The sequence below is a fragment of the Bos indicus genome, chromosome 16, assembly GCF_029378745.1.
Source record: "Bos indicus isolate NIAB-ARS_2022 breed Sahiwal x Tharparkar chromosome 16, NIAB-ARS_B.indTharparkar_mat_pri_1.0, whole genome shotgun sequence".
Lineage (NCBI taxonomy): Eukaryota > Metazoa > Chordata > Mammalia > Artiodactyla > Bovidae > Bos > Bos indicus.
Genome location: NC_091775.1, coordinates 79,642,101 through 79,669,389, shown reverse-complemented (window position 1 = coordinate 79,669,389; position 27,289 = coordinate 79,642,101). Strand labels below are relative to the sequence as shown.

Here is a 27,289-nt window from a genome sequence, read left to right as displayed (position 1 = left end):
GAGAATGAAAACGACGCCGTCTGCAGCGACATGGACACACTTGGAGAGCACTATGCTAAGTGAAACAGGTCAGACAGAGGAAGATAAACACTGTATGGTATGACATATATGAGCCTAAAAAATACAACAGTCCAGTAAGTAAAACAAAAAGAAGCAGAGTCACAGATCTAGAGAGCACCCTGGTGGTTACCAGTTTGGGGGCGGGGGTAATATAGAGGTGAGAACAAAGGGTTATTCTGAAATTACGTGAAATCGTGTGTGTGAAGCTTCTGAAAACTGCAAAAGGACCGTAGAGTAGAAAGAATCGTTTATTCAACATAAAGGTGAACTAGGGCATTCCCTGGTGGCTCGGTGGTGAAGAGTCTGCAAACCACTGAGCCCAGGCACCCTAGAGCCGGTGCTAGGGAAGAGAAGCCCGCAGAGCAGCCAAGACCCAGCACGGCCAAAGATACATACACAGACAAAATTACCTAAAAAAAGAAGTCATTTTTAAAAAGTAAAGTGATATTACAAGGAAAAAAAAAAGAAAACTGTCTATTTAGCGAAACAACCAGCTCTTGGTTAAAGGACTCAATCTCAAAGCTCTCTTTTAATAATATATACTTTTTTATTTCTCTGATCTAAAACTGATCAGACTAAGCGAGTCAGGAAAAGTGGGAGCAATTATGTAAACATTTACTCACCAATCTCAATATGGAGTAATTTAACAACTGGATTTGCCTGCTGCTGCTGCTGCTGCTGCTAAGTCACTTTAGTCGTGTCCGACTCTGTGCGACCCCAGAGACGGCAGCCCACCAGGCTCCCCCGTCCCTGGGATTCTCCAGGCAAGAACACTGGAGTGGGTTGCCATTTCCTTCTCCAATGCATGAAAGTGAAAAGCGAAAGTGAAGTCGCTCAGTCGTGTCCGACTCTTAGCGACCCCATGGACTGAACATTCAACATAAAGGAGCAACAGGTTGCGGACACCTTCGGACACCTCTGCTGTTTCAAGCATCCCTTCCGCATGTTTTTGCCTCATGTTTTACTCTGATAAAGTTAAAGCTAAACAGATACTCCTTATCTCAGAGACCTTTATAAAATGTTACATCTGAGCAGCAAAGTGCTTTTGAACCTAAGCTAATAATTGATATAGTGGGGTTTTTTCCCACCTCATGAAGTAAAGTGCATTAGGGCTCAAAACCGTGGAAAACCTCACTGCTAAGATTCTACTTTGTGGATCCAAGCTCCCGGCTGTGACAGTGTTCTGTGTGGCGCATTTGATTTGGAAACCAAAGAACATTAGTCTAAATGGTTCTAAAAATGATGTGACCGATGTTTAATTTCTCACCAGGTAGCCATCTGGGTAAATTGTTCGAAACCAAAGAAGAAAACGGCTCAAAAAAAAAAAAAAAAAAAAAAAAAATCTCATAAAAGGACAGGAATCTGGAAAAGTAGGTAGTTTGTTCTCATTTCACAACATAAATTCATTTTAGTAAGAACCTACTGTATAGCACAGGAAACTCTACTCAAAACTCTGCAGTAACCTATATGGGAAAAGAATCTAGCTAAGAGTGGATTATGTACATCTATAACCGATTCACTCTGCTGTACACTTGAAATACAACGCTGCAAGTCAACGATGCTCAATAAAAATTTTAAAACTAAATTCATCCTCACTCTTTTGTCTCAAAAGGATGCCAACGAGTGTCTCCTCTGCCTTACAGATTCTTCCAGGGTTCTCCCACTTACTGACTACCACCACTGCTCCGTTTATACGTCACGAGGGAGGCACGTTCCAGCAGAGTGAGAGTCAGCAACCTGAATCAGCTCTAAGCCAGACCCACGGATACGTTCAATTTCTAGATCAGATTTTCTATCAAGTGTTACTATGCAGAAACAGTCCACGAAGTCTCCTGATTGTTTTATTAATAGGACATTCTTATAGTTTATTCAGATATAAAGTCCACAAGATATTCCAAAATATGACTTGGCTCAGAGTTTGCTGGACTCCCTCCCCTCACTCCCTTCGCCACTCCTCAAAACAAAAGTTCACAGCAAATGCAAAAGGACCGTCACCCACCCATTCAACCAACACACACTCCTTTGGTTCCCTGTACCTTAAATTATTTATTTCAGTTTTACCAATGTATTTAGTTGACATACCAAATTCTCTAAGATACTTAAAGTGTATATTGTGATGATTTGATACATCTATATCTAGGTTTTTTTTTTTAATTTTTATTGGAGTATAGTTGATTTACAGTGTTGTACTGGTTTCTGCTATACAGCAAAGTGATTCAGTTATATATACACATATTTCCGCTCTCCTTTATATTCTTTTCCCATGTAGATCACCAGAGTGTTGAGTAGAGGTCCCTGTGCTGCACAGTAGGTTCTTATTAGTTACCTATTTTATATATAGGAGTGTGTATAATATGTCAATCCCAATCTCCCCTTACCTTTTGGGAGGATTCCTCCATTTAGTTAATTAGCATCCATCACCTCATTTCTTTCTTCATTTTTGTTTCGGTGAGGACATTTAAGTTCTTATGCACAACTTACATAGCCATACCACCTCACAAACAAAAACCACTTGAGAAATTCACTTCAGTGTTTTAAAGCAGTATTAGAAGTGAGAAAAATTCACTTTTTAAAAACTTCTCAAAACATTTTAAATTTATTTTGAACATTGAGCTCTCAAGAGTAAACTCTTCACCAGAATGTTCTCCAAGGTCCCATTTGAAAGCCAACGAGAATCCAGCTGAGAGGTAACCACTCACGGACGCAGGATCGAACTGAGACCCAGGGAGAGTCTATCTCTCAGTGCTCCTCCTGATGAATCCCTAAGAATTCTAGTCTTTTCACTCACATGTTTTCAGTTCAGTTCAGTCCCTCAGTTGTGTTCGACTCTTTGCGACCTCATGAATCGCAGCACACCAGGCCTCCCTGTCCATCACCAACTCCCGGAGTTCACTCAGACTCACGTCCATCGAGTCAGTGATGCCATCCAGCCATCTCATCCTCTGTCGTCCCCTTCTCCTCCTGCCCCCAATCCCTCCCAGCATCAGAGTCTTTTCCAATGGGTCAACTCTTCGTATGAGGTGGCCAAAGTACTGGAGTTTAAGCTTCAGTGTCATTCCTTCCAAAGAAATCCCAGGGCTGATCTCCTTCAGAATGGACTGGTTGGATCTCCTTGCAGTCCAAGGGACTCTCAAGAGTCTTCTCCAACACCACAGTTCAAAAGCATCAATTCTTCGGCGCTCAGCCTTCTTCACAGTCCAACTCTCGCATCCATACGTGACCACTGTTTGAGACTGGGTAAATACAGACTTCCCTGGCAGTCCAGTGGTTAAGGCCCCGTGATGCCAACGCAGGGGGAATGGGTTCCGTCCCTGGTTAGGGAACCGGAACCCACATGCTGTGTGGCAGGGCCAAGAAACAAACAACTTAAAAAACAAAAAAAAATTTTTAAAGACTGGGTAAATAAAATCCAAGAGAAAATGTATGACTCCTCAATAGTTGATTGTGCTATTCCTCTTAAGAATAGAAAAGCTGAGTTTCTGCAGTCTGAGGCTCTTCAAACCTGTGTGCCCTGCTGCACCACGTCACCACAGGACACCCTTCCCCCTTCTCAGCAGGTCACCAAGACCCTACGTGGACACACAGCACGCCTGTCACTGGAGAGTGCGAATTCTTCACGAATGCTTCAGCAAAACTGACGTAAAACTTGTGGCACTTTCTATTTAAATTGGTCGGATACGCGCGTGAGACATGTCTCGGGGCAAGGAGAGCGGAGCCGTGGAAACAGGAAGATGCGTGAGCGCGCCGGCCGGTGAGTCGGGTGAGGAGGTGGACCAGCGGGAGAACACCCAGCGCTCTCACGCTGACACTGCAGCTACGACCTGAGTCCACAGGCAGGACGACCCTCGTCCGCCCATACCCGGCGAGGCGTCCTTCTTGGGAAGAAGACTCAGTGCAGGTGTCTGGGCTTCTCATCTGTGTTACTCAGTGTGGGTCGCTACTGTCCGGTCCCTCAGTCGTCACTCTTTGCGACCCCATGGACGGCAGCACGCCAGGCTCCCCTGTCCTTCACTATCTCCCGGAGCTTGCTCAAACTCATGTCCATTGAGTCGGTGATGCCGTCCAACCATCTCATCCTCTGTTGCCCTCTTCTCCTGCTGCCCTCAACCTTTCCCAGCATCAGGGTCTTTTCCAGTGAGTCGGCTCTTTGAATCAGGCGCCCACAGTATTGGAGCTTCAGCTTTAGTCCTTCCAATGAATATTCAGAGTTGATTCAGTGTGGGTGGTCTACACTTAAATCCTATTTGACTACTGTGTAGATTTTTATCCCCACCTTCTTCCTACCCCAGTGACATCCTATGCAGGAAATTCCTTATTGGAATAGAAATCAGAGGCACTCTTTCCTGAAATGAATGAGCTTAAGCTTCAAAAACCTTCCCAACTGCAGAGACACTAGACAAATATCAAGATGCTTTTCAATGTCAAGAAGTAAAGTGTGCAAGGTACACACAGTCCTTTTGGAGAATCAGGGGGTGTCAGTATTATAATACACGGAACACTTATTGCTGTAGGCAGGGTACGATCCTGGAATGCCAGGCATACTCATGTCCGACTCTCTGCAACCCTACAGACCGTAGCCCACCAGGCTCCTCTGACCACGGGATTCTCCAGGCAAGAATACTGGAGTGGGTGGCCACACCCTTCTCCAGGGGAGCTTCCCGACACAGGGATGAAACCCACACGTCTCACGTCTCCTGCCCTGGCAGGTGGGTTCTTCACCCCTAGCGCCGCCTGGGAAGCCCGTGGAATATTAATGCCCATCTATAATTCTGTAGATAAATCCCTGGATCTGTTTTATAATCCAATCCAGTCTGCACTGTGGGGAGGGAAGCGTTGGAGAGACTGTAGCTTGGATTATCTGTTACTATAGAAAAGAAAGTGAAAGTTCTTACAAAAGCAACAAACATAATGAAAGGATTGGAGATAAAGCTTCGGTGGAATATTTAAAATACCCAGCAATTTTCTCCTCATAAAAAAGACAAGGCTGTGGAGGAAAACAAAGGTGGGTCCATGTCAAGGAGGTGGCTCAAACTCAGGGATCAAATTCTTCTAGACAATTTCAAAGGTCTGATGGTCCAAAGTGTCCTCTGCCTTCTCGGAGGGGGAGTCACGTTGGCCTCAGCCATTCATCGAACGTGCCACTCTGACTGAATCTGCAACCTGGTCAGTTTCTGTTGGCAGAGGGGTTCAGTCTTAACCAGACTCCTATCTTAATTACTGAAATACATTTGGATCCCTTAAGGAGAGAATACTGGTAAGTTCTCATGTAGCTGCAACTCAACGAGCTGCATCTCAGTAAGAGGTTAGGAGCCGGGGTGTCCTCCTGTTTTGATCTCACTGACAGGCTGGTGACACTTGTGCAGGATGAAGGGTCGAAGCTGCAAACCACAGAGCGTCTTGACTGCTGTGGAACTCAGGCCGACTGCAGAGGGTGTCAAGAATCCGGGTCTCTGGGAAGAACTTGGCTTCTTGTCTGCAGGGGATGTTGTAGCTACAGAACGTCGGAGGGTCCCCAAGGCAGCATCTAAGAACCAGTCCTGGCACCTGTATCTACCTGTTCCAGGAGCATCTCAGGCGCTCTGCAGGCATGCTCCCAGAGATGCCGGTTCCCCTTCCTTCTCCACAATGGCTCTCAGTGGCTCAGGCCACAAACCCAAACTGTGCTTGTCTCATCTTTTTCTCTGAAAGCCGCTTTCAGCAAATCTATCCACTCTACCTCAACCTGTGTCCTGAGTCCGTCCACGCTGTCACTTCTCCCGTCCCATCGTCACACCCTGTCTAAGCCACTGGCCTGCTGAACCTCCTACGTCCCCCTTCTTGCTTCCTTCTGAAGCACTTCTACCTGTGGCCAGAGAGATGTTTCCCATAATAAGAACGCAGTGAAGACACTGCATTGTCTAAAATCTTCCTAAGAGTTCCTATCCCAAACCGTACAAAATCCAAGCCCTACGTGGGTTGGACCTTGCCAAACGCTTTGACTCTCTGTATTTTGGCTTTCTTCATGATTCTTGAAAATACTGAGCTAGTTTCCATCCTGGGGCCTTTGCACTTGCTACCCCTGTGTCTGGACTGTCTCCGAGCTTAGCAAGCCTGGTTCTTTCCTGCCGCTTAGGATTCAGCTCAAGTGTCCGCTCCTCATGCTGGCTTCTTCTGACGCCCCCTGTTCCCTCTCTTCCCATACTCTCCTCCCTCATTTATTCTGTTCACCTTGTCTTTCTTGTCGGTTTCCACGCGCTTCCCTCCCACCACAAAGTGAGCACCAATAAAAGCGGTTCCTTGTTGGTCCTGCTCACCACTGCGTCCCCTGCTTTAGAATAAGGCCTGTCACTCAGTGGATAACTTTACTTTCTGGCCTCGCCATGTGGCATGCGGGATCCTAGTTCCCTGACCAGGAACTGAATCCACACCCCTGCACTGGGAGCACAGTCTTAACCGCTGGGTCTCCAGGGAAGAGACCTGGAGACGTTTAATTAACATGGGCTGAATGAATGAATGATTTGAACAAATAATTTTAAAAGCTGGTATGTGATCGCTCTAGGTCCACTGGGCTAGCTGAACCCTCTCGCCAACACTCAATATAAACTGATTTGGTGCCATTCAATCAATGGCTATGAAACAAACAGCAATAGATGTGTGTGAGGTGGAAAAGAAAAGTTTCCTGGTCAAAATACGAGTTATACTGAAGGAATTTTAAAATGTCACGTGGGTTTAAACATGAAATAAAAACCAGAACCTCGAATATATCCACGTCACCAGTGACTGGACTTTACCTAGAAGAAAAGGCCTTGGAAAGAATAGCAGAAATAACCTAGTATATATGAAAGACTTTATACCTTCTTCACGGCAACAACAACGTTTAACAATACATAAAAAGAGGTCACTGGGATGCATTTCAGCTAAACACTGGGAAAACAAAGGAAAATGACGCCAGAATTGAATGCAAAAAATGAAACAAAAAAAAAGCTCGAATAATAAAATATTATTAAAATAAAAAATAAAAAAAGTTTAAAATAAAAAATAAAGCTTGAAAAATAGTGGTTTTGAGATATAATAAACATACGAGAAAAGTAACTCCCCCCTTCAGAAAAAGAAACAGTCGGCGTGTATGTCCAACGGTCACCATGCACATTTCCAGTCCCCCTGGGTCACTCCTCAAGCTCCCCTGGCGGCTTCCCTTTGCCTAGGACAAGATCCACACACAGGAGCCCACGTGGTGGCCCCGCCACCTGTCCGGTCACCTCCCCCCCAGTCACTTCCTGCAAAAGGAGGCGGGTGCCCCCAGATTACAGGGCCCAAGCCTCATGCTCTCTGCACCAGCCCCTCTCTGCTGGGGACATCCCCCGTGATCCCCGCAATGCCACCTGCTCACCTGGCTGGCATCTCCTCCTCATCCTGCAAGACCTCCCTTCCCCTGACCAGCTTTGCCCCAGCTCCACTCGGGGTAGGCGCCCCCAAGAGCTCACCCTGCATTCTAGGCAAACCTTCCTCTGTTGGTACTAGTCACCGCTGGACTACTGCCATGGACCACTGGTTGGTGGTGGCTTAGTTGCTAAGTCATGTCTGACTCTTGCGACCCCAAGAACCATGGCCCACCAGGCTCCTCTGTCCATGGGATTCTCCAGGCAAGAACACTGGAGCGGCTTGCCACTTCCTTCTCCAGGGGATCCTCCCGCCCCAGGGATCAAACCCTGGTCCCCTGCATTGCAGGCAGATTCTTCACCAACTGAGCCACAAGGGAAGCCCAAAACTTATCAATGGGGTGTTTCAAATTCTGGACTGTATACAATTAACTGAACTATATAAATGGTACTTCATTTTCCTCATCTTTACTTTCTTCATCCACATTATTTATAGCTAAGAATAAATAAGACTCTTGAGAGTCCCTTGGACTGCAAGGAGACCCAACCAGTCCACCCTAAAGGAGATCCATCAGTTCTGGATGTTCATTGGAAGAACTGATGTTGAAGCTGAAACTCCAACACTTTGGCCACCTGATGCGAAGAGGTGATTCATTTGAAAAGACCCTGATGCTGGGAAAGATTGAGGGCAGGAGGAGAAGGGGACGACAGAGGGTAAGATGGTTGGATGGCATCACTGATGCAATGGACATGAGTTTAGGTAAACTCTGGGAGTTGGTGATGGACAGAGAGGCCTGGCATGCTGTGGTTCATGGGGTCGCAAAGAGTCGGACACGACTGAGAGACTGAACAACTGAACTGAAGAATAAATAAATATCTTCTAATATTCACCTCTGTCAACTGTGGTTATATGAAATTGCCCAATGTCATTTTTAACATGAAATGTTTATTTTTAAACTTCAGTGACAGAATTAGACCTAAGTTTTATTTATACAAAATAGAGTCCCCTCTTTAAGATGCATAAATTGCCCATGTACTCATTTATGCAATTCACAACTGCTACTACAAACCCCTGCCGCGTTTCTCAGGGTTGGCACGCTGTCCACGAGAATTCGATCGTCTCTTCAGTTTTAGGATCGTTTCAACCATCAGTTCGAGCATCGTCACACATAGCTGCACAGGCTTCCAGAGGCAGCGTCTGCTGGGGGCCCAGGTGTTGCTCCTACTTGAATTGAGCAAAACGCCCCGCAGGACACGGCTGGTGTCGGGGGCGGGGAGCCCACCTGTCCTGTCTGCAGCACAGGCATCGACGCACAGTCAGAACTCAGTAAAGGCTGTGTGAATGGGGGCATAAACAGGTAAGACCTAAATGGATAAAATCTCAGATCTGCCCTGATCCTAAGTCACAGCCCATCATTTACACCAGAAGTGTTTTACCAATGGCTAGGGAGTCAAGCCTTCTTGAATTGATCAGATTCTTGAAGGATTTCTTTAGAGATTCACTTCTAAAGAAAAAAAACCGCTACGTCCTGGTGAATGAAATGCAGGCACAATGTGTTCTGGCTCTTTTCAAAAGCCAATCATCAGCTGTACCCAACCAAATCCATGACTGGAATGAAGTTATGTTTTCAAGATTGTGACACGTCATTGATAAAACCATAAAAGGAATTCTCTACGGTCGAATAAAACTCCTCTGAAAACATTCATAACCACAAATCCCAATACATGAGTGCAAACTATTAATGCTTTTAAAGCAAGTTAGACCCCACAAAAGTGACGGCTATTGTTTCCACGCTAAATATCTGGCATGAGTTGAACCTTATATAAATGGCAGTATTTTTGTGCCCAAGCATCTTCCCTCCTTCATTTGCTTGCCAAACAGATCCAGAATTTTTTTTTTTTTCCTCTGAAACTGGAGCAAAAATCAATTAAAATGTATAATAATGTGTTAACTAGCTAATACAGCAATTAACGCTAAGGGGCATTTCAAGCCCGGAGTTTTTAGCAACAGCCCTGTTCTTTCATTCCCTCTGTCGGATCTGTAATTGAGAGAATACCGTAAGAGCAGTCTTTCATCAGCTCCAAGAGTTACATCTCCCGCTTTGATAACCGTACAAGGAAATCTGAGGCACTTCAAGCTTCCAATTACATTTGATTAGCCAGTCAGAATCATCTAACAGCTTTCATCACCCAAAGGAGAACTTTTGAAGAATTCTGTTGCCCACACTTCTGCACAAACACTAATCTATATCATTATTTTACAAGGGGAAATGTAATATTTAGTAAGTTTTTAAATTAGGCAATAAGCAAAAGCCTCTTACTCATCGCGACTTTGGGATCAAAGAAGCACAAGGGTGGTTCTGAGATGTGTGAGGTAAAGGATTTGTGGTGAGTTCACAGGAGGCAAGATACTCTGGTCAAAATGAAACAACAGGTCTTGGAATCTGCTAACATTTCGGAGAGCACGTCTGAAAACAGGATATGCACTTGTGATACATACACACAAGATCTGCCCGGGAGAAGCGCGGAGGACCCGAGACCTACGTGTGTGTGAAATTATTTCCTACCAAATGCACGCGAGTGTGGCTGTATCGACCACATCAGGGCCACTGCTCAAGAAGTCACTGAAAACATCCTCCTCGGAATTTTCTGATGACCAGTTAGGAATTTAATCCTGCTTAAAAGTGAAGACAGGAATTGTTATCAGTGCTGCCTTGACCCAGCCCCACGCCCCTCCCCATCTTGAGTGTATCCCTGCAAAACGGACCTGATATCCTCCATGTTTCATCCTCCATAAAAATGTGTTTTTAATTTAAGTGAAATAATTATCCTGCTTTCCCAGGTAAAGTATTCTGTAAACAGGCTATTTAGAAATGTGATCGTCATTTCACAGGAGGTGGTCCTGCTGCATAGACTTTAAAGAGCAATGCTATGAGGCACGGATGGAAGGCCAGCTACCTCCACTCTCCCCAAATGAATGGCAGAAGGGGTTACCCTCTGCCTCCGCAACCCTCGTCTTGTGCAATAAAAGACAGACTTTAGACCTGTTGCCCAGTTAGTCCATCTGCTACGTCAAGAGAAGGCCTTCTTACAGCGTCAGAAATCGGATCACAGTTTGTTGCAAAGTTAATCCTTAATGTTGCGTAATCCTGGGGACATTTCTAAATATTCAAGATAATGGGGCGCTCTTTTAGTCTTCACGGAGAAATGGAGAGCAGCAGGGCCCTACAGTCCTGTGCCCTTCAGATCTGTACAATTTCTCTTCCAAGCTCACATCCAAGGCTGCTGGATGTGAATAACCCAGGCTTGGTCCTGGGAGGTCGGAAACATGGCGTTTGAAAATGATTTCCAGGGGACTTCCCTGGTGGTCCGGTGGTTAAGAATAGCTTTGCAGCGCAGGGCACGTGGGTTTGATCCCTGGCTGAGGACCTAAAAACTCACACGGCTCGGAGCAACAGCCTGGACCTGCAACCAGAGAATCTGTGCACCGCAACGAAGACCCCGCATGCCGCAGAGAAGTTCCCACGTGCCGCAGCTAGGACCCCGTGTGGCCAAGTAAACATTTTTTAGAAAGAAAGAGAATGATTTCCATGGAGGAAGTAAAAAGGCAGGGACACACGGGCAGCCAGCCCTTTGCGGGACCGTGCGGAGGTGTCGCTTACACAGTGTAGGCGGGCGTTACAGGGGTCCCCACACTCGCGGTCAGTCTCTTGTGCGCTGGCTCTGGAGGCTGACCTGCTTCTGCAACAGGAAACCCCACTGTGTGGAGTCCCCTCGCCCGGAGACAAGGCCACCCAGATGTTCCACCGACTACCCGCGAACGCTGCCCACTCCTGGGTTCGCCGACCTGACCGTTTCTCATGTCTTCTCCATCTGCCCTCAGACCTCCAGGGCTCAGGGGCCCTCCTGGCCCACCACGTCCCATCTGCAGGGAAATACAGACCCAGCCCCGGATGGGGCGGGCTCCCAGGACCCACAACACTGCAGGCGCCTGTGGGGAGCTGAGAGACCCCGGGGAAGGAGGAGAAGCCAAGTGAGTGAGCAAAGAGAAAGGGGGTCAGGACAGATAGAAAGGAGAGATGGAGGCGAAGGAAAGGGGAGAAAACCAAGAGGACGATACAGCAGGTCAGCGTGTCTCCAGAGACGCTGGCCGGGGCCCCGTGCACAGGAGGCCCGAGCTTCGCCTGGCACGTGGTGAAGGCAGCCCCAGAGGAAGCAGGTGGTAAGCATCAGGTATTTAAGAAAGACCCAGGGCTGGCAGAGGGACGCTGCGGACCGTGCTGTGCTGGAGGGCGGCGGCATTCTTGGGTCAGAGATGAATGTCTTTAACGTGAGCAACAGCACAGACGTGCGATTTCCATGCAGCCATTCTGCAAATGGATGTGGAGCTCGCAGAGATTTGTATGATCGACTTCCCGAGCTGCAGAAGAATGAGTCAGAGCAAGTCATCCTTCACTTGCCCTGGAAAACAGAAAGACCTACTCTACCTCACAGGTTCAGAGGGCAAAGTCCTTCAAAAGTGTGTTAGGGAGTGTCACACGTGAGTCATGTTTGCGGCGTTGCCACCCACTACCAGACTCGGAGTGCCGGCGGAGATCTCCCCTCCCCGAGACTGAGGAGCAGACGTTCTAGACTTTCTTAAGATCTGTGAGCAGCCTGTGTGTCCTGCTGGGCAGACGTGTGCAGGCCTTGGACCGACCAGGGACCCAGGGAAGTCTCAGCAAACAGGTGTGGACCAGCTTCTAAGCAGACAGGCTGACACACTGCTCTCTATTGGCCACGCGGTCGGAATCAGAGCTGGGCACCCGGGGTGGCAGAGCCTGCCCGGCGTGCCCAAGTGGGGAGCACCACCCCCCTGCTGACCCTGCAGTCACATACGCTTTTACAGATTAAGGTTTAGAAGCTCCGGAGTCTACAAGCAATGGCAGACTCCTCCTCTTCTCCGGTTCTGTATTCCAGCCTTACAAGGTCACCGCCAATTAAAAAGAGGAAGAATTTACATGTTCTTGGGTCATGTTAAGCAATGGCTCTCTGCCGCTGAAGAAGAACACAGGTCCTTTAAGGCCCATTGTAAAGTGGTACTCAGATGGGCGTGGCTTACAGAAGACCGCCATATGCATTGTTGGTTTCAAAGACATAGTTAGTACTTAACAGCCGCGTGACTTGGGGCAAATCAGTGAAAGTCTTTAGGTCTCGGAACCTCAGCTGCACGCTGGGAGCAGACATGCTCACTGCCCAGGAAGTAATGAGCATTAGATGAGATACAATACTGGTAAAGCGACTGACAATCATCTGAGTAATGAGTAGTAAATGAGATACAATACTGGTAAAGCGACTGACGATCGTCTGACTCACAGTAAAAACTCAGTAAATGGCAGCTACTATTATCACCTGCTATCCAAAGTATTTTCTGTTGACCTTGCGCCTTCCCTAAGCTCTCTCCTGTTAACCTCTCAGGTTACCTACTGAGCTTTTATTTTTCCGTCTGTTTCCTCCTCCATCTCTCTCCTGCCTGCCTCCCATCCCCCTCCCCAAACTGGCTGAAGTGCCTCGGCAGCCGGTGACAAATTATTTGACTAAAAAAAAAATTGGAGGTTTAAAAACCTAGTTAGCAAAACTACAATGAGGTAAGACCTGACACTGGTCAGAATGGCCATCATCAGAGAGTCTACAGATAAGAAGTGCTGGAGAGAGTGTGGAGAAAGGGGGACCTTCCTACATCATCGTGGTGGGAATGTCAACTGGCACAGCCACTGTGGAGAACGGTGTGCTGCTGCTAAGTCGCTCCAGTCGTGTCCGACTCTGCGAGACCCCATAGACGGCAGCCCACCAGGCTCCTCTGTCCCTGGGATTCTCCAGGCAAGAACACTGGAGTGGGGTGCATCGCCTTCTCCAAGAGGTTCCCTAAAACACTAAAAATAGAGCTGCCTGCAATCCCACTCCTGGGTGTATATTCAGACAAAACTGCAATTCAAGAAATGCATGCACCCCTACATTCACAGCAGCCTATTTTAAACAGCCAAGACGTGGACACAGCCTAGATGCCCATTTACAGAAGGATGGGCACACAGATGGCCCATGCACACGGTGGAGTGCCAGTCAGCTGCGAAAAAGAACGAAATCATGCCATTCGCAGCGACGTGGATGGACCTAGAGGTTACCACGCTAAGTGAAGTAAAGCAGACAAATACCATATGACGTCATGGAGGTGCGGGATCTAAAACATGACACAGATGAAGCAAACTCACAGACGCACAGGATGGACCTGTGGGTTCCAAGGGGGTGGCTGAGGGTTTGGGATTCACAGGAGCAAACTGTTATACGCAGGCTGGACAAACAGGGTCTTACTGTACAGGACAGGGACCTGTACTCAGTGCCCCGTGACAAACCAAAATGGAAAAGAATATGAGAAACAATATAGACATGTATGACTGAACCACTCTGCTGTTCAGGAGAAATGAACACAGCACTGTAAATCAATTATATGGGAATAAAATAAACTTCAAAAAAATATAAAATAAAAACCTAGTTAGCAAACTTTTATCGATCAGTTAGCTCTGTGTCTCTCTGGATCCAGGAAGGATGGACGGACGTGTCCTCTGGAAAGGACCACTTTACGTGACAGCAAGGGTCCAGGGCTTCCCCTCCTGGGCAAGAGGCGACCTTGTCCCGCCCTCCCTCCCCAGGAGGGAAGGGGCGGACCGACCCGCGCCTGAGGAGGGGGACCCAGACCTGCAGCAGGAAGAGCGAGCCCTCGATCAAAGGGGCCTCTTCCCTCCACCACCTGACCTCGAGCAGAGCAAGGGAGATGCCCGTTTTCTTCCCACCCTCACTGTGCTTTCCTGACGCCTGACAGCGATCCAGCCAGTTAAACACGGCGCCCTGGTGTGGCGGGCTTCTCCCACGCTCCCCACCATCCTGACAGGTAACACACAGGTTAACAGGGACAGGAAGCGCGTCGGGTATGTGAACCAGCATGAAGCACGATCATTGTTCCCACCAGACCCCCTGGCGCCCACCCACTGCACAGTAACTAGCAGCATCTGGTCACCCGGAAACCCGGAGTCCAAGCCGAGTCTGCAGCCTGTGGGCGTATCCTCACTGAATAAAGCAAATGTAATACTTACAAGGGCTTCCCCGGTGGCTCCGTGGTAAAGAACCCACCTGCAATGCAGGAGAAGCAAGTTCAGTCCCTGGGTTGGGAAGATCCCCTGGAGGAGGAAATGGCACCCCACTCCAATATTCTTGCCTGGAGAATCCCACAGACAGAGGAGCCTGGCAGGCTATAGTCCACAGGGTTGAAAAAGGGTTCAACCTGACTTAGCGACTTAACAACAACACTTTAAATGGAACTGAGAGAGTGGAGAATCTAGCACTCCACAGTCAGGAGGGTCATTTCTGCCAAAGAACAACACCTCTACCTTAAACAGGTATTGATGGGGGAGAGCCGATTCACCCTGCAGACAGTGACCAAGAAGACTTTAACGGCTACAGGAAGATTCCTCAGTCAGTAAGTGACGTGGATGCAGGAGCACACAAGCCTGGACAAGCACAGACAGCCAGAAAGACCCACATCTCAGCACCAGCAACCAGCCCAGAGGCTCTGGGCCAGGCCTGCCCGGAGGAGCCACAGAAGCAGATGTCTGATGCCGAAGAGCCCCGAGCCACAGAGTCAGACCTGCAGCTTCCAACCTTCCCTCCAAACTCACAGGCAGCAGAAAACTTCCATGCCCACCCCCAGTGGAAGAAAAGCCAGTTTTCCGGTTTCCTTGTAAACCTACGGAAGGTCCATTTATTTCCTTCTGATCTCTTTTTGAGAAATAGGTTTCATGGTCAGAGATGTTTTCATTTGCCTTCGAATAGAAATACTTCTCCCCTCTTTATGGGAAATCACATTAAATGCTGATCATCTGCTTCCAGGAGGACCTACTTTGCATCCAAAGAAATGAAAACACAGGTAAGTAAAGTGACGGGCGATAATCTGGGTACATGATCCTGAAAGCTCAGGCAGAGGCCAGAGGGAGCAGTGGGGGGTGTGTGCACAGCTGACCCCATGGACTGCAGCCCACCAGGCTCCTCTGTCCATGGGCATCTCGAGGCTAGAACACTGGAGTGGGTTGCCCTTTCCTTCTCCAGGCAATGTTCCCGACCCAGGGATTGAACTTGCCTCTTCTGTGTTGCATCTCCTGCACTGGCAGGCGGATCCTTCACCACTGAGCCACCTGGGAGACATTAAAGAGAGCAGGATGGCAGATGCGGCAGGTGAACACACACACGGAGAAAAGAAGGGCTGAGCGAGCCCACCAACGAACATGGCCTCAAACTGGGGCAAATCCAGCGAACTGCAGGCTGCAGACTGTGTTGGGTGGGAGAAGTCCACTGAGGCTCGGGAAAAGGGATCTAGGGTGTTGACAATAAATAAATTAAAACTCTGCTCAAAAAGCATCCGCACCAGAGCAGAGAAAAAAGGGCGGCTGGCTTTCGAGAAAACTGGCTTCTGCGTGGCTGAATTCCTTTGGCACAGACTCCCTGAGCCTCTGAGCCCTATTTTCCACAGAAATGCTAGTTATGCGTTTCAGTCAGGATTAATTTAGACTTTTTTTATTCCTCCATGTACAAGAATATTCACGGAGGGGAAGTTCTTCTCCATCCATTCCCAGAATCCTCGGAAGACATCTGGTCTCCTTAGACGATCAAACAGATCCTGCAGATTCATTAGCTGTTCAACAAAGTGGGAATTACTTGCCCACTGCTCTGGTGTTTGTGAGATACTCGAGACACAGACGAGAGAAAAATGAGCGAAGGAAAAAGAGCACCATCTTCTTGACTTGTGACGACAGCACTTTCTGGGATGTTGGGTGAGAGGGTCTGGAATTCACTCTTGCTTTCCAAAAACACAAGTTAAAGTCAAGAACACAGGCCACCGTAAGACAGGTGGAGCTTAAAGATTTGAAGGTGTAGTGAATGCGTGCCTTGACCCCAGAAATGCTGTCAGGCTGGGGGAATTCAGGGCCATCTACCACCTGGTTACAATTCTAAGCTCCCTTCCTGACTGTTTTCACAAACACAGAAAGGAGCCCAGGCTGATGCACCCGGCACCCAGCCGGACCCAGGACGTGACTTCCTTTATCCACTTTTCAGCAGGGCAGAGCCCCACGTGGCTGCCTGTCCTCCCTAGAGCGGTGGGCACAGGGGAGGCACTCAGAGGGGTCTGGACCCTCCTCCAGGGCTCAGGAGTGCCAGCGGAAGACGCACTTCACTCGCTCTGCAAGAATTGTAGTCGCTTTCCAAAGCGACTCCCTCCCTCCCAGGGAGGGGTCTGGGCTCAGAGAAAATCCATCTCGCTGATTATCAGTGATTTAGCAACTGGGCAGTAGTGACCGACTTCTGATAACCGGGAGGTCTCCCATAGCTTTCCTGGGAAAGGCGTGGACTTCTGGAGTCAAAGGTTACAGGGCTTGTGTGCGTGTGTGTGTGCATATGTGTGTGTGTCCTGGCACAGGGGCAGGGCTGTGGAGAAGCACAGCTTCTTGTAACCTGAATGGCCCGCCCCCCAGTTCTTCCCTGCAGTAGACAGCTGTACAATATCGTTCAGGCCACAGGCCCCCTGCCTCAGCTTCTCCACATGTAAACAGAGGGGCTAGAGTCCAAGGACCCCCACCATCTCGTCCTGCTCTGGAAAGCCTGTGGTGTCCGGGCCGCGAGGATCGCTGGACGCATGGGTGCTGGCTGGACAGCTACCCCAACTAGTTCGTTCACCTTTCCCATGCCACAACTTTGGACGGAAATCAGAACTGCCCCTCATGTAGGAAACAAAACAGCTCACTTACAGGTACTTACTCTCTTTTCTCTGGTCATCACCTAGCTCTGAAATTGTCCGGTTTCTATATTGTCTTTTTTTTTTTTTTGCTGTTTATGTACTGTTTTTCAAGATGCACGTATGGGAGTTAAACTTTGCTCTTTCCCACTCCGATATTTTGAATGGGAACCAGAACACCATTTCTCTTGTTTTGCTCCGTGAACGAAACAACCCACCAGACTTCCTCCGGCCCTTTTGGCCCCTTAGACAGTAAACAAATGAAACCTGCATCCCCTCTTCTGCACGCAGAGTGTAACTCGTCCTGTGAGGCTGAGCAAGGGGCCGTTTGCAAAACCGCCCGATTGTCTTATTACTTCTCCTGCAGAGAATGTGTGCTTTTCCAGGTCGGGGCTGTGGAGCTAAAAGCAATCTGCTCTATAAGTATACCGCCTGATGGGTAACTTACAGTGACATTAACAAGAAAAAGACAATTGTGAAAAAGGGGCCGTCCATCTAAATAAATCGTCCCAAACGCTATTGTAAAATCACAAGGTTTGCAGGAAGGCAGGTGGAAGATCTGGCTGCAGGTTTCCAGGGGGCCCTGGAGGCCAGGCCGGGGTGAGGGGTGGGGTCGGGGGAGGCCTTGTGCAGGAGGTGTTCCTGGCCAGGGCAGGTGGACCATGCCCCGTGGCTGGCCCACGACCTTGCCCAGGAGCAACCACTCCTGGACTGCTGGGCCTGCCTCCTCAGCGGGTCTGGAAATCAGCTCAGGGGGTGGCAACCGGGAATTTTTTTTTATTTTAAAAGCATGAAATAAATTTGACTAAAGCAAAATAGAATAGAAAATATCAGCATGTATGGCATGGACAAAAGCATGCACTGTCTCGTGGAACTCTGGCTCAGTTGAGCATGCGTGCGTGTGTGCGTGCGTGTGCGCGTGTGTGTGCGTGTGTGCGTGTGTGTGCGTGTGTGCGTGTGTGTGCGTGTGTGCGTGTGTGTGTGTTGGTACACCAGGTTCCAATGGAGAATATGTTTCTTACTGTAGGCCTCAGTTCAAAAGTGTGCAAGCCTCTGCCCTGGAGAAATACAGGGCAGCACACAATGTCTCCACGCTGGCTTCAAACGCCTTGGTCTGGTTTCCACAAAGCGACTTTATAAACAAAGGAAAAGGAATTCTTCCGAAACAAATGGTCACCTCTCAATTCTGTATTTAAACAATCCCTAAGTTACTCTGGAATTCTACTTTTAGTCCTCTGAAAAATACTTCAAGGGTAATACCTCTTTCAAAAACGTAAGTCCAAGGCCAACAGCGAAGAGGGTCTAGTTGTCTTTCTCTCCTGGGGTCACCCCTGCCTTTTACAGGAGCCAGGCCAGCGTTTGCATCTGTTCCCTTCTCTTCTTTAAAGCATTTCTCACAGAAGATGATAAATGCCTTAAACAACAGCATGAAGGACTCAGACGGACATGAGTTTGGGTGAACTCCGGGAGTTGGTGATGGACAGGGAGGCCTAGCATGCTACGATTCATGGGGTCGCAAAGAGTCGGACACGACTGAAGAGACTGAACTGAACTGAAAGGACTCAGAATGCTTTAATATGTCCCATTCCCCCAAATGTTCATATTTTAACCAAATATGAAATCTCATGCCCTAGAAAAGAATCTCATGCAATTTAACTACAGGGAAAGGAAAGGCGAAATTTGGAGAGCATGTTTTCCTAGCACTCTTAAAGTCCCACCTGGGGTTCTCTATACTCACTTCACAACTTTCTCTTTTTTCATGTAAATAACACATGATTTCTTTCCTCATGATTTTGTGAAACAAACTTCAGCTCTGTTTTTTTTTTGCGTGGATATTTTGAAATTGTCTTCGACAGCAAATATCTTGTCTTATTCAACCTTGTATCCATCTCACACTCAACGTACTGCCTGGCAAGTTTGAGGTCCTCAACTGGAAGTAATTAATTACTATTGTAGAATTTTACTTCTCTATCATGCAGATGGTAATTCTGCTTTTCAACGTCAAACTAAAAAGAGTACAAAGTGCATGTTTTTTTCCTGAACATAAGAGTATTAAGTAAAGCCTCCACGCATTTGTCATGAAACAGTAAGAACAATTTTAAAATAGCACTGATTTACTAAGTATATAATATATGCTGGGTTCCCAGGACTAGATGCTTTGCCCACATAGTCTCGTTTATTCCTTGAAATATCTCAATAGATGTACTGTTATTCCCTACATACCTCCACCTCCCCCACACCACCACACCTGTAATTTCACAGACTAGAAAACTCAGGCTCAGAGACTGACAACCTGCCCAACAAAGACAGTTACTAAGCAGCAAGGATCTGACGCCAACTGGGTCCCTCTGCGAAGGCGAGGCTTCCGTCCTTCTGAGTTTCCTAACCTATCAGCTGCATCTGCAACGATCATTTTCGTTTTCATTTTCCGATCCCTTACCTGTTCTCTTAAGGGACAACGTTGCGAACCCAAGATCACCATCAAGAAAGCGTTGCTTGTTGATGATAAGCACCTGATGACACCAGGGTGGTTCCACGCCACAGGGTCTGGTCTGCCAGCCAACAGGGCACCTTGCTCAGTCCCGGTGTGAACCCCACCATCGGCCCTCTGCACACGCGGGACAGGCGCCCCGGAGCAGGGCTAGACCCGACGGCGGCCCAGCGACTCGCCCGGGCCCGTTCAGATAACTCTCCTGTTTCAGATCACGGGTGTCGAGGGAAGGTGGCCGTGGAAAGCCGCGTTTTCCATTTGGATGTGGTTTCCACACTCCAGCCCATCCACATGCACACAGCTTTAGACAGAACCTTTAAATGAAAAGTCTGCTTTATACTCTCCTCCTTGCAGAGATTTTAAAATCTCCTCCTAAAGGCTGAAGCCGCCACGGTAACAGGGAGAAATTGATTTTATAACAGAGAGACTAGAAATCAAGCCCAGAGTTCAGTTCTGTCTTTAACGCAGAGAATGAAACCACTGACCACCCAACGCTGCTACTGGCGGTCCTGCAGTTGCTCCATGATCCCAAACTTCATTACAACTTTCCCATATTAATTCAGTCTTCAGTTTCAGGAAATAAAATAATTATGTAGTTAAACAGAGATCCTTGTACAAACAAGGACTGTGTTTACAATGTACCAATCCATTAAAATCAACGACAGACACAGATTATGAGAACCAAAGCCCAGCCAAGCAGACTAGCACTCACACGGGGCTCATTCCGCAGCCAAAGGCAGTAAACATCCTATTGGAATCTGCTCTGAAAACAAAAGGTTTACCAACCTAATGTCAAGGTAAACAGGCAGGAAATACCTACTTGATAGTCTTAACCAGCGGTACCATTTGGCTTCTCTAGCGTCTAAACACAACGAAATGTTGGCATTTTTTCCTTCTCAATTGGCACCATTATAATAGAGCCCCTTACTTGGTAATTCTTCAAAAGTTTACTGCGCTCTGTTTCACTGTTTCACATCGGCCTCAATGTTTCAGCCATAAACCAAGGCAGAGGGAATAAGGTAAAAATAAGGGAGAGGGAATAGCATTTTTCCTGTTCAGCAAAAAAAAATCCCAACTAAGTTTACCGTGTGTGACATTAAATGCCACGCCCCTAAACGGAGAGCTGCAGAAAATACAGGCGCATAGAGGGAAGCCGCGGCAGTTCTGAAGTCAAGGTCTGAAACACCGCTTTACAAGGAAGGAAGGACAACGTGTGCGCGGCACCCAGACCCTGTGCAGCGGCACAAGGCCGGGCCGTGCGGAGGGAAGCGGAGCCCTGCGCCCCGGCGGCCGGCACGTACCTTGAGCTCCCTGAAGAAGACGCTGCTGCGGGCCCACTCCACGATGGAGAACAGCGTCTGGTCTGCCATCTTGCACATGAGCCCGAACGTGCTGAGCCGCTCGTGCTTGCCGCGGTTGGCCTGCTCCTGCTGCAGGTAGGCCATGATCTTGGCCTGCACCTGGGGCTCGTCGGGCTCACACTTGAGCAGTTCCAGGATGAGGTGGGGGATGCTGGCCGGGGAGCTGGTCTGGTAACTATCCACGTAGGAGTAGCCCATGATGGACTCCGGGGAGCTGGTGTAGGGGTCGGGGTACTCGGACTTGATGGCGCGGCTGGGAAAGTGGCTGTAGGTCTGGTACCCGGGCAGGCTGCCGTGAGGGGGCATGGCCATGCTGATGGGGGAGGTCACAAAGGGGCTGCGGTCGTAGTCTGTAGGGGGCAAGGCAGCGTGGTTCAGAGGTAGGCCTTTGGAGGCAGAGTGGATGTTCTGAATCGCAGAGGAGATGCTCAGCTCGGGGGGCATGGCTTGGATCACCTGAGACATGGCTTCCAGCTTCAGTCCGTTGGCCCGGATGAGGGCTTTCTTCTGCTGCTTCAGGGCCCTGTCCCTCTTGTACATGGGCCCGAACTTATTCCTTCCTCCGCGCATTCGGTCTGCCCTTACCGCTGTTGGTGTGGGCATGAAAAAACAAAAAAAAGGAAGTAAGGGTATAAATAAGATGTAAGTTCTGAGCACTGTCCCGATCTCCGGATAGTTAGGCTCAAAATGGACCAGAAGTGGTCTGTATGTGGTTATTTTCACCACAATAGCTCTCAAAGAGTCCCAAAAAAAGCCATGTCCTCTTTATTTATGAATTCTTTCCTCCAAGTGTGTTTGTCATCAAAAAAATATTTCGGCTATGTGGGGACACATTAACCCTTTGGTGGACTGAAGAGACTCCTAGTGCTTGCTACCCCTGGGGTATTGCTAAGGACGAGGATCGGATTCTGTCCTGCCAGCAAGGCTGGGCTTCTCGTTATGGAAACACAAACTACTCAGAGGGCGCACCACCCCCCCAAATCAAAGGGGCCATTACTGGATCAAATTGTGACTATTTCTCCTGAGAACAGCTTCCTCTCTCAAATTCTTTTTGGCTAATTTGCTGCAAAATCGCTAGGTACACGCTCTTCTCGGGAAACCATCCTCACCCAGACTTGACGGGCACACACCAGGTAGCCACCGGGCATTGTTTTCAATTAAGCAGAACCGGACCTAACGAAACGCAGATTCATTTGCGAAGCTGTCAGAACGGTCCACCGTCCCGGTACCGGGCGGTGTCCGGGGCCACGTCCAGCAATATCCGTAGTGGGTCTCTGCTGGCTCACAGTGACCACTGGCAATTAGACCAGACACAGCACCTCTGACAGCCTGTGACATGGTGAAATTGCTGGAGGTTAAGTTCTGGAGCTTTTTATCTTCGGATTAGTACAGCATTAAAAATTTATTGTGAATGCTGGGCACCCAGAATACCACACAAGATAATAAAGAGTTTTTCATCTGGATGGTATTTATTGAATATTCGACTGTTTCTTCTCACTGTGAACAAAGTATGAACACGCACCACAAGTGACTTCCTATTAAGAAAGCACACTTTTTAAGCTAGAGAAAGGCAACCTGTTCCTTTTTCTTTTTTAATCAACGGTCACAACGTTTAATTTTTAACATTTTATCTTCCGAGTCTCATACTATCATAAGCATCTACCACACTGTTTTGCTGTTTGGAAAATAATAAAGTGATTGGTAATGAAGAAACTGACAAGCAGTTACATCCTTTCTCAATCTCATCACAGTCCCCAGATAACCCACGAGGCCTCTTCTATTGGGAAGGAATCTATTAGCAATTTCTGCAGAGTATTTGAAATTTTTTGAGTATTTCCATCAAGTCTGAGTGCCATGCAACAGAAAAGCCCCAAAGACAACTAGTCTGTGTCTCACTGATCAAATGGAATGGGCCCCCGCATCCGGCACATCTCTGGGGTCTGTATCCCTTCTTATTACTTTATTTACAGTATATGCAATCTGTGGAAAGTCAGTGGGTCAGAGACTGAAAACCAGCAACACACCATAACATCCATGAACTACAGGTTATTTATAGCAGTCACATATTAACTTTACTTCCTCCAGTCTGTACAGTATAAACGCAGATCCTCCTTTTTCAACACAAAGCTTAATGTGGCTTTGGGGGAGCCACTCTCTTGTTCTCGTCAAACCACTGCTACCGACATGACAGTTCATTAATTTTCATGTTTCCTGATTCTCAAAAAAAAATTTTTTTTTAATTTTGCAGGCTCAGTCATCATCTTAAAAAAACTGTGCTTTCCTACACAATCAAAAATGATACTCTCCATGAGAAAAATCTCTTTATAATTAAAGGTTTTAACTCTTATTCAGGAATCATGAAACTAATAGTAACAATCAAGACAAGTTAACCTATTTAAAAAGATTAAAATCAAACTTTTTTACTAGGGCATCCTGATCTGAAACCTTTAAAGGACTTTAAAAAATATTTTGGCAAATTATTTTTACTTGTTCTCAGCTGAATCACATTGGTCTTGCTTTCATCTACCCTATGAAATGCATCTGCTTCTCAAACTAAAAAATGAGGTGGGGAGGCGAAACGCCAATGTTAAAAACTTTTTTCCTAGTAGATTTCACCAGCCTTTAAATGAGACTCAGACTATACTGCTGACAAAATGTAAAAAGATATTATTGTCAATAGTGTTAAAAGACTAAGAAAATACTGTTACCATGTTATAAGTACAATGTTGTTTTAAATCCTATGTCCTTGGAGAATTTGAACAGGCAGCAGTCTTTAGAAAAAACTTACCTTCTAGCTTCATTCCAACACTTAGACATTTTTGAAATCGACAGTAAGGACAACGCTTTCTCTGTGTTTTGTCAATTTGGCAGTTCTGGTTTTCTATACACGTGTACCTTTTATTATTTTGGACTGTTCGCTTAAAAAAGCCCTATAAGAGAAAACAGTAAGACATATTATAAAGCTAACACCCGTCTCTTCTATTGTTTCATTTTAAGGAAATCACCAGTAAATCTTTTTATTGCACCGTTTGAGTCCTTATGTGGTTCTGTGGCTTGTTTCACGTTTTAACAAGATCAACCCTTCAAAACCAGGCTATGGTGGAGATTTTTCTGACATCAGAGTTATTCTTCACAAGAATCACATCAAATCTTGGAGAGCTTTGTCTACACAGTTTTATCTCAACATTCAGGGGAAAATACATGCTATATTGATCAGTAGTTTTGTTGTTTTTTTTTCCTTATTAACCTTCATGTTCCAGACAAGGTACTTTTAGAGAGCTGAATTATTTTTACGTAGTCTGATATAATTTTGGTGGCAAACTACAGTAAAATACCAATAGAAAAAATGAAATAACAAAACACTTCAGATGTTTTATAAACGTCAGCACTACAGAGTTAAAAGCAAAAGCATTTAAAGAATAAAATGGAAAAATGTGGAAAATGTTCATAATTCCATTGGAATACATGAAGTTGGGGAACTGCAAAGAAAAAGGTGAAACTTATGAGGGAAAAAAGCATGTAGAGCAGAGAACTGGGTTTTAGCAGAGTGTATGCCTTCCTTATATTTCACCCAAAAGAATTAATCAGAAATAAAATCTGTAGCTTTATAACACAGTAACTGCTTAGATGGTATATTCTCTGTTTGCCCTACTGACCACAAAGTGAAACCATCTTACTTTGTTATAAAAAAAGAGAAGAGATTTTCTTGGCAGTGGTTTAGTAATTGTACTGAGTTTTCTACTTTTAAAAATGTTGAAAAATAAGGAGTATTAAATTTACTGAGAATATATGAAAAAAGTCTGAGATAAATCCTTACTGTATAGTTGATGTTATTAGTAATAATACAGTACATCTCACATATTAAAAACTCTTGCATTTAAATAAGTCACCATATACTTAAAACTACTCATATTATAAACTTAAGATCTGGTTTCTATTCTTTCTGATATAAATTCCCAAAGTCTTAAAAATTATTTTTAGAATAAATCAGGATGAAATCATGCAGCTGGGAATTTAGACTTTTATATCTGTGGATAAAAAATGTTTGGATGTGTAGCACAGAATACTCTGAAGTTAAAATGTATTTGGGAAATACTTTGTCATGTTGGCTCTCAAGAACAACGATGCTTTAAATATATATAAGTCAAGCAAAATCAATATTCCGGACTGTTAGAAATAGAAGCCTTTCTACAGCTACATCACTTTCCTGCAATAAACTATTTTAAAGTCGTGATACTGGCAAAGTTTTCTAAACAGCATAAATTTCTTTGCTTTGGGGATTAAATCAGACACATATTTCTAAGAATCATCTCACTAAGACTCACTCTTTCCCTCTCTCATTTTTGAGTCCAAAAAAGACAGCCTACATTTAGCCTGAAGAAGTGGTCCAGTGGTTTATTTTGGTTTGAACATTACATTTCTCAGGTAGCAACGCAGAAGCACACCTTGCAGCTTTCACAGGTGAGGAGCCCGTAATGGTACCCAGACACTTTGTCTCCGCACACCGGACAGAGCTCCTCAAGATCTTCATCATAGGAGTAATTCACCATTTTAAACGGGGACACTGAAACAAGAAGAGGGATGCACACACCCGATTAACTTACTAGGTAGGTTTCAATCCTGCAAAAGGAAGCGGTTGGTGACTGGAGGGCAGACATCACCAGGTAAAACAGAAAATACAAATGTCTTACAGGTGTACCGCAGAGTTATTTTTACAGTCAAAGCAAAACCTCTTTTGGCATCAATGAGTAAGCACTTCACATTATTTTAATTTAAAAATAATTCTAAATTCTTTTGTTAAACATTCTTAAGCTGACCACTGTTGAACACAAGTCTCTTAACTCTGCAAAAGAGATCCAGAAAAGAAACACGAACTGCATAAAGTAACAACTTAGAATTCCTTTTAAATCGCCTTGCTGATAAGTTCCAAAACGTCACCTTTTCCTAAGGAAGAGAAAGCAGCACACAGCGTCATCCTCTCACTGGAACCGGGTTTGCCCACAGTTCCCCGAGCCTTAGGTGTCTGAGTGAAAGCAACGCCCAACCTCCACCGGGAACGGGGAGCCCCGGACACTTCGTCAGCAGCTCTGTTCCAGCCACAGCCCGAGGCTCCCAGCGTTCAGAGCTGTTAGATTAATCCAAACACCCAGTTACGTACTGGTTGGGCTTTGATCTCTGCACTTTTGAAAATCTACTGTAAAAATTACTAGAAAAAGGGGAGGGAGCACGGACGTAAAGGGAAAGAAAAAAAGAAGGAAAAGAAGGAAAGCAAAAGATACACACGAGAGTTTGGTTTCGTCGCGAAGTACTGAAGTCCTTTAATGAACTTCACATGTTTCCGATCATCACTGCAAAATATAAACACCTCGAGCTCCCCTGTTAAACAGAAATCAGGCGGCAGCTTCGCGCGGCTCCCTGCAGGGATCGGGTAACCGTCCAGCTCCGGACGCAGTCCGGGGAAGGCGTCTTCGCAGCTCTAAGACCGAGAAAAACTGCGCGGGAGGGGCGGAGGCCGGGAGACCCAGGTAATACCTGATCCGGCCCCTCCCGGAGACTCGGTCCACGCCGGGGGAGCCTCGCAGCGCGGGCCACGGGCCGGGGAAGGCGGGGGACGCCGAGGGCAGGTCCGCGCGGCCCGGCCGCCGCCGAAGCCTCCGGGCACCTCCTGCGAACCCCGGGGCGCACTTGCCTCTCGCCCCTTGCTCAACTTGGGGCTACACACAGGCGCACGAACGCCCCAGTCAAGTTTGTTTTAAGTTAATCAGTGGCATTTTCAGGGGGCGGGGCGGGGCTGGGCGGGGGATGGGGGAACTGAGAGCCGGCAGGAGTTTCCTCTGATTTGTTTACCGAAAAGGAAAGGGAGACAACAGGCCCCCCACCCGTCCCCAAAGTGCCAGGACACTCCAGCACCACTTTGGCCTCCTGGCCAAAGAGTTGTGTGTGTGTGTGTGTGTGTGTGTGTTTTAAATACAGTTCTGTTTTCTTTACGGATTCTGGGGGCTTCTGGAAAGGGCCTTTAGGGTGGGGGGGGTCCCTAGCCGCGCTTCTCGACTGACCCCCCTACCGGGAGCCTCTCCCGAGACATGGAGTCCTGGGTTGGGGCGTAGATCGGGATGAGTTACCAGAGTTTGGGGAGGGGGGGTTCCAGGAAAAGATGGGAAAAGCCGAGGCAGGCGTCTGAGCTCCGAGAAATAGAAATAGA

At 47.0% G+C, this 27,289-nt stretch overlaps 1 protein-coding gene across 6 annotated transcripts in view; it reads right to left on the bottom strand.

Annotated features, from left to right (window-relative positions):
- NR5A2 (nuclear receptor subfamily 5 group A member 2) overlaps nt 1-27,289 on the bottom strand; it is a 127,961-nt gene that overhangs the window by 86,292 nt on the left and 14,380 nt on the right. For 4 of the 6 annotated variants that reach the window (XM_070768736.1, XM_019976782.2, XM_019976781.2 and 1 more), the window contains 3 exons: nt 25,533-25,651; nt 23,876-24,017; nt 21,028-21,674 (listed from right to left, as the gene is read on the bottom strand). In XM_070768736.1, the coding sequence (XP_070624837.1) occupies nt 21,028-21,674; nt 23,876-24,017; nt 25,533-25,651 (908 nt within the window). The other 2 variants (XM_019976784.2, XM_019976786.2) reach the window with 2 other exon arrangements.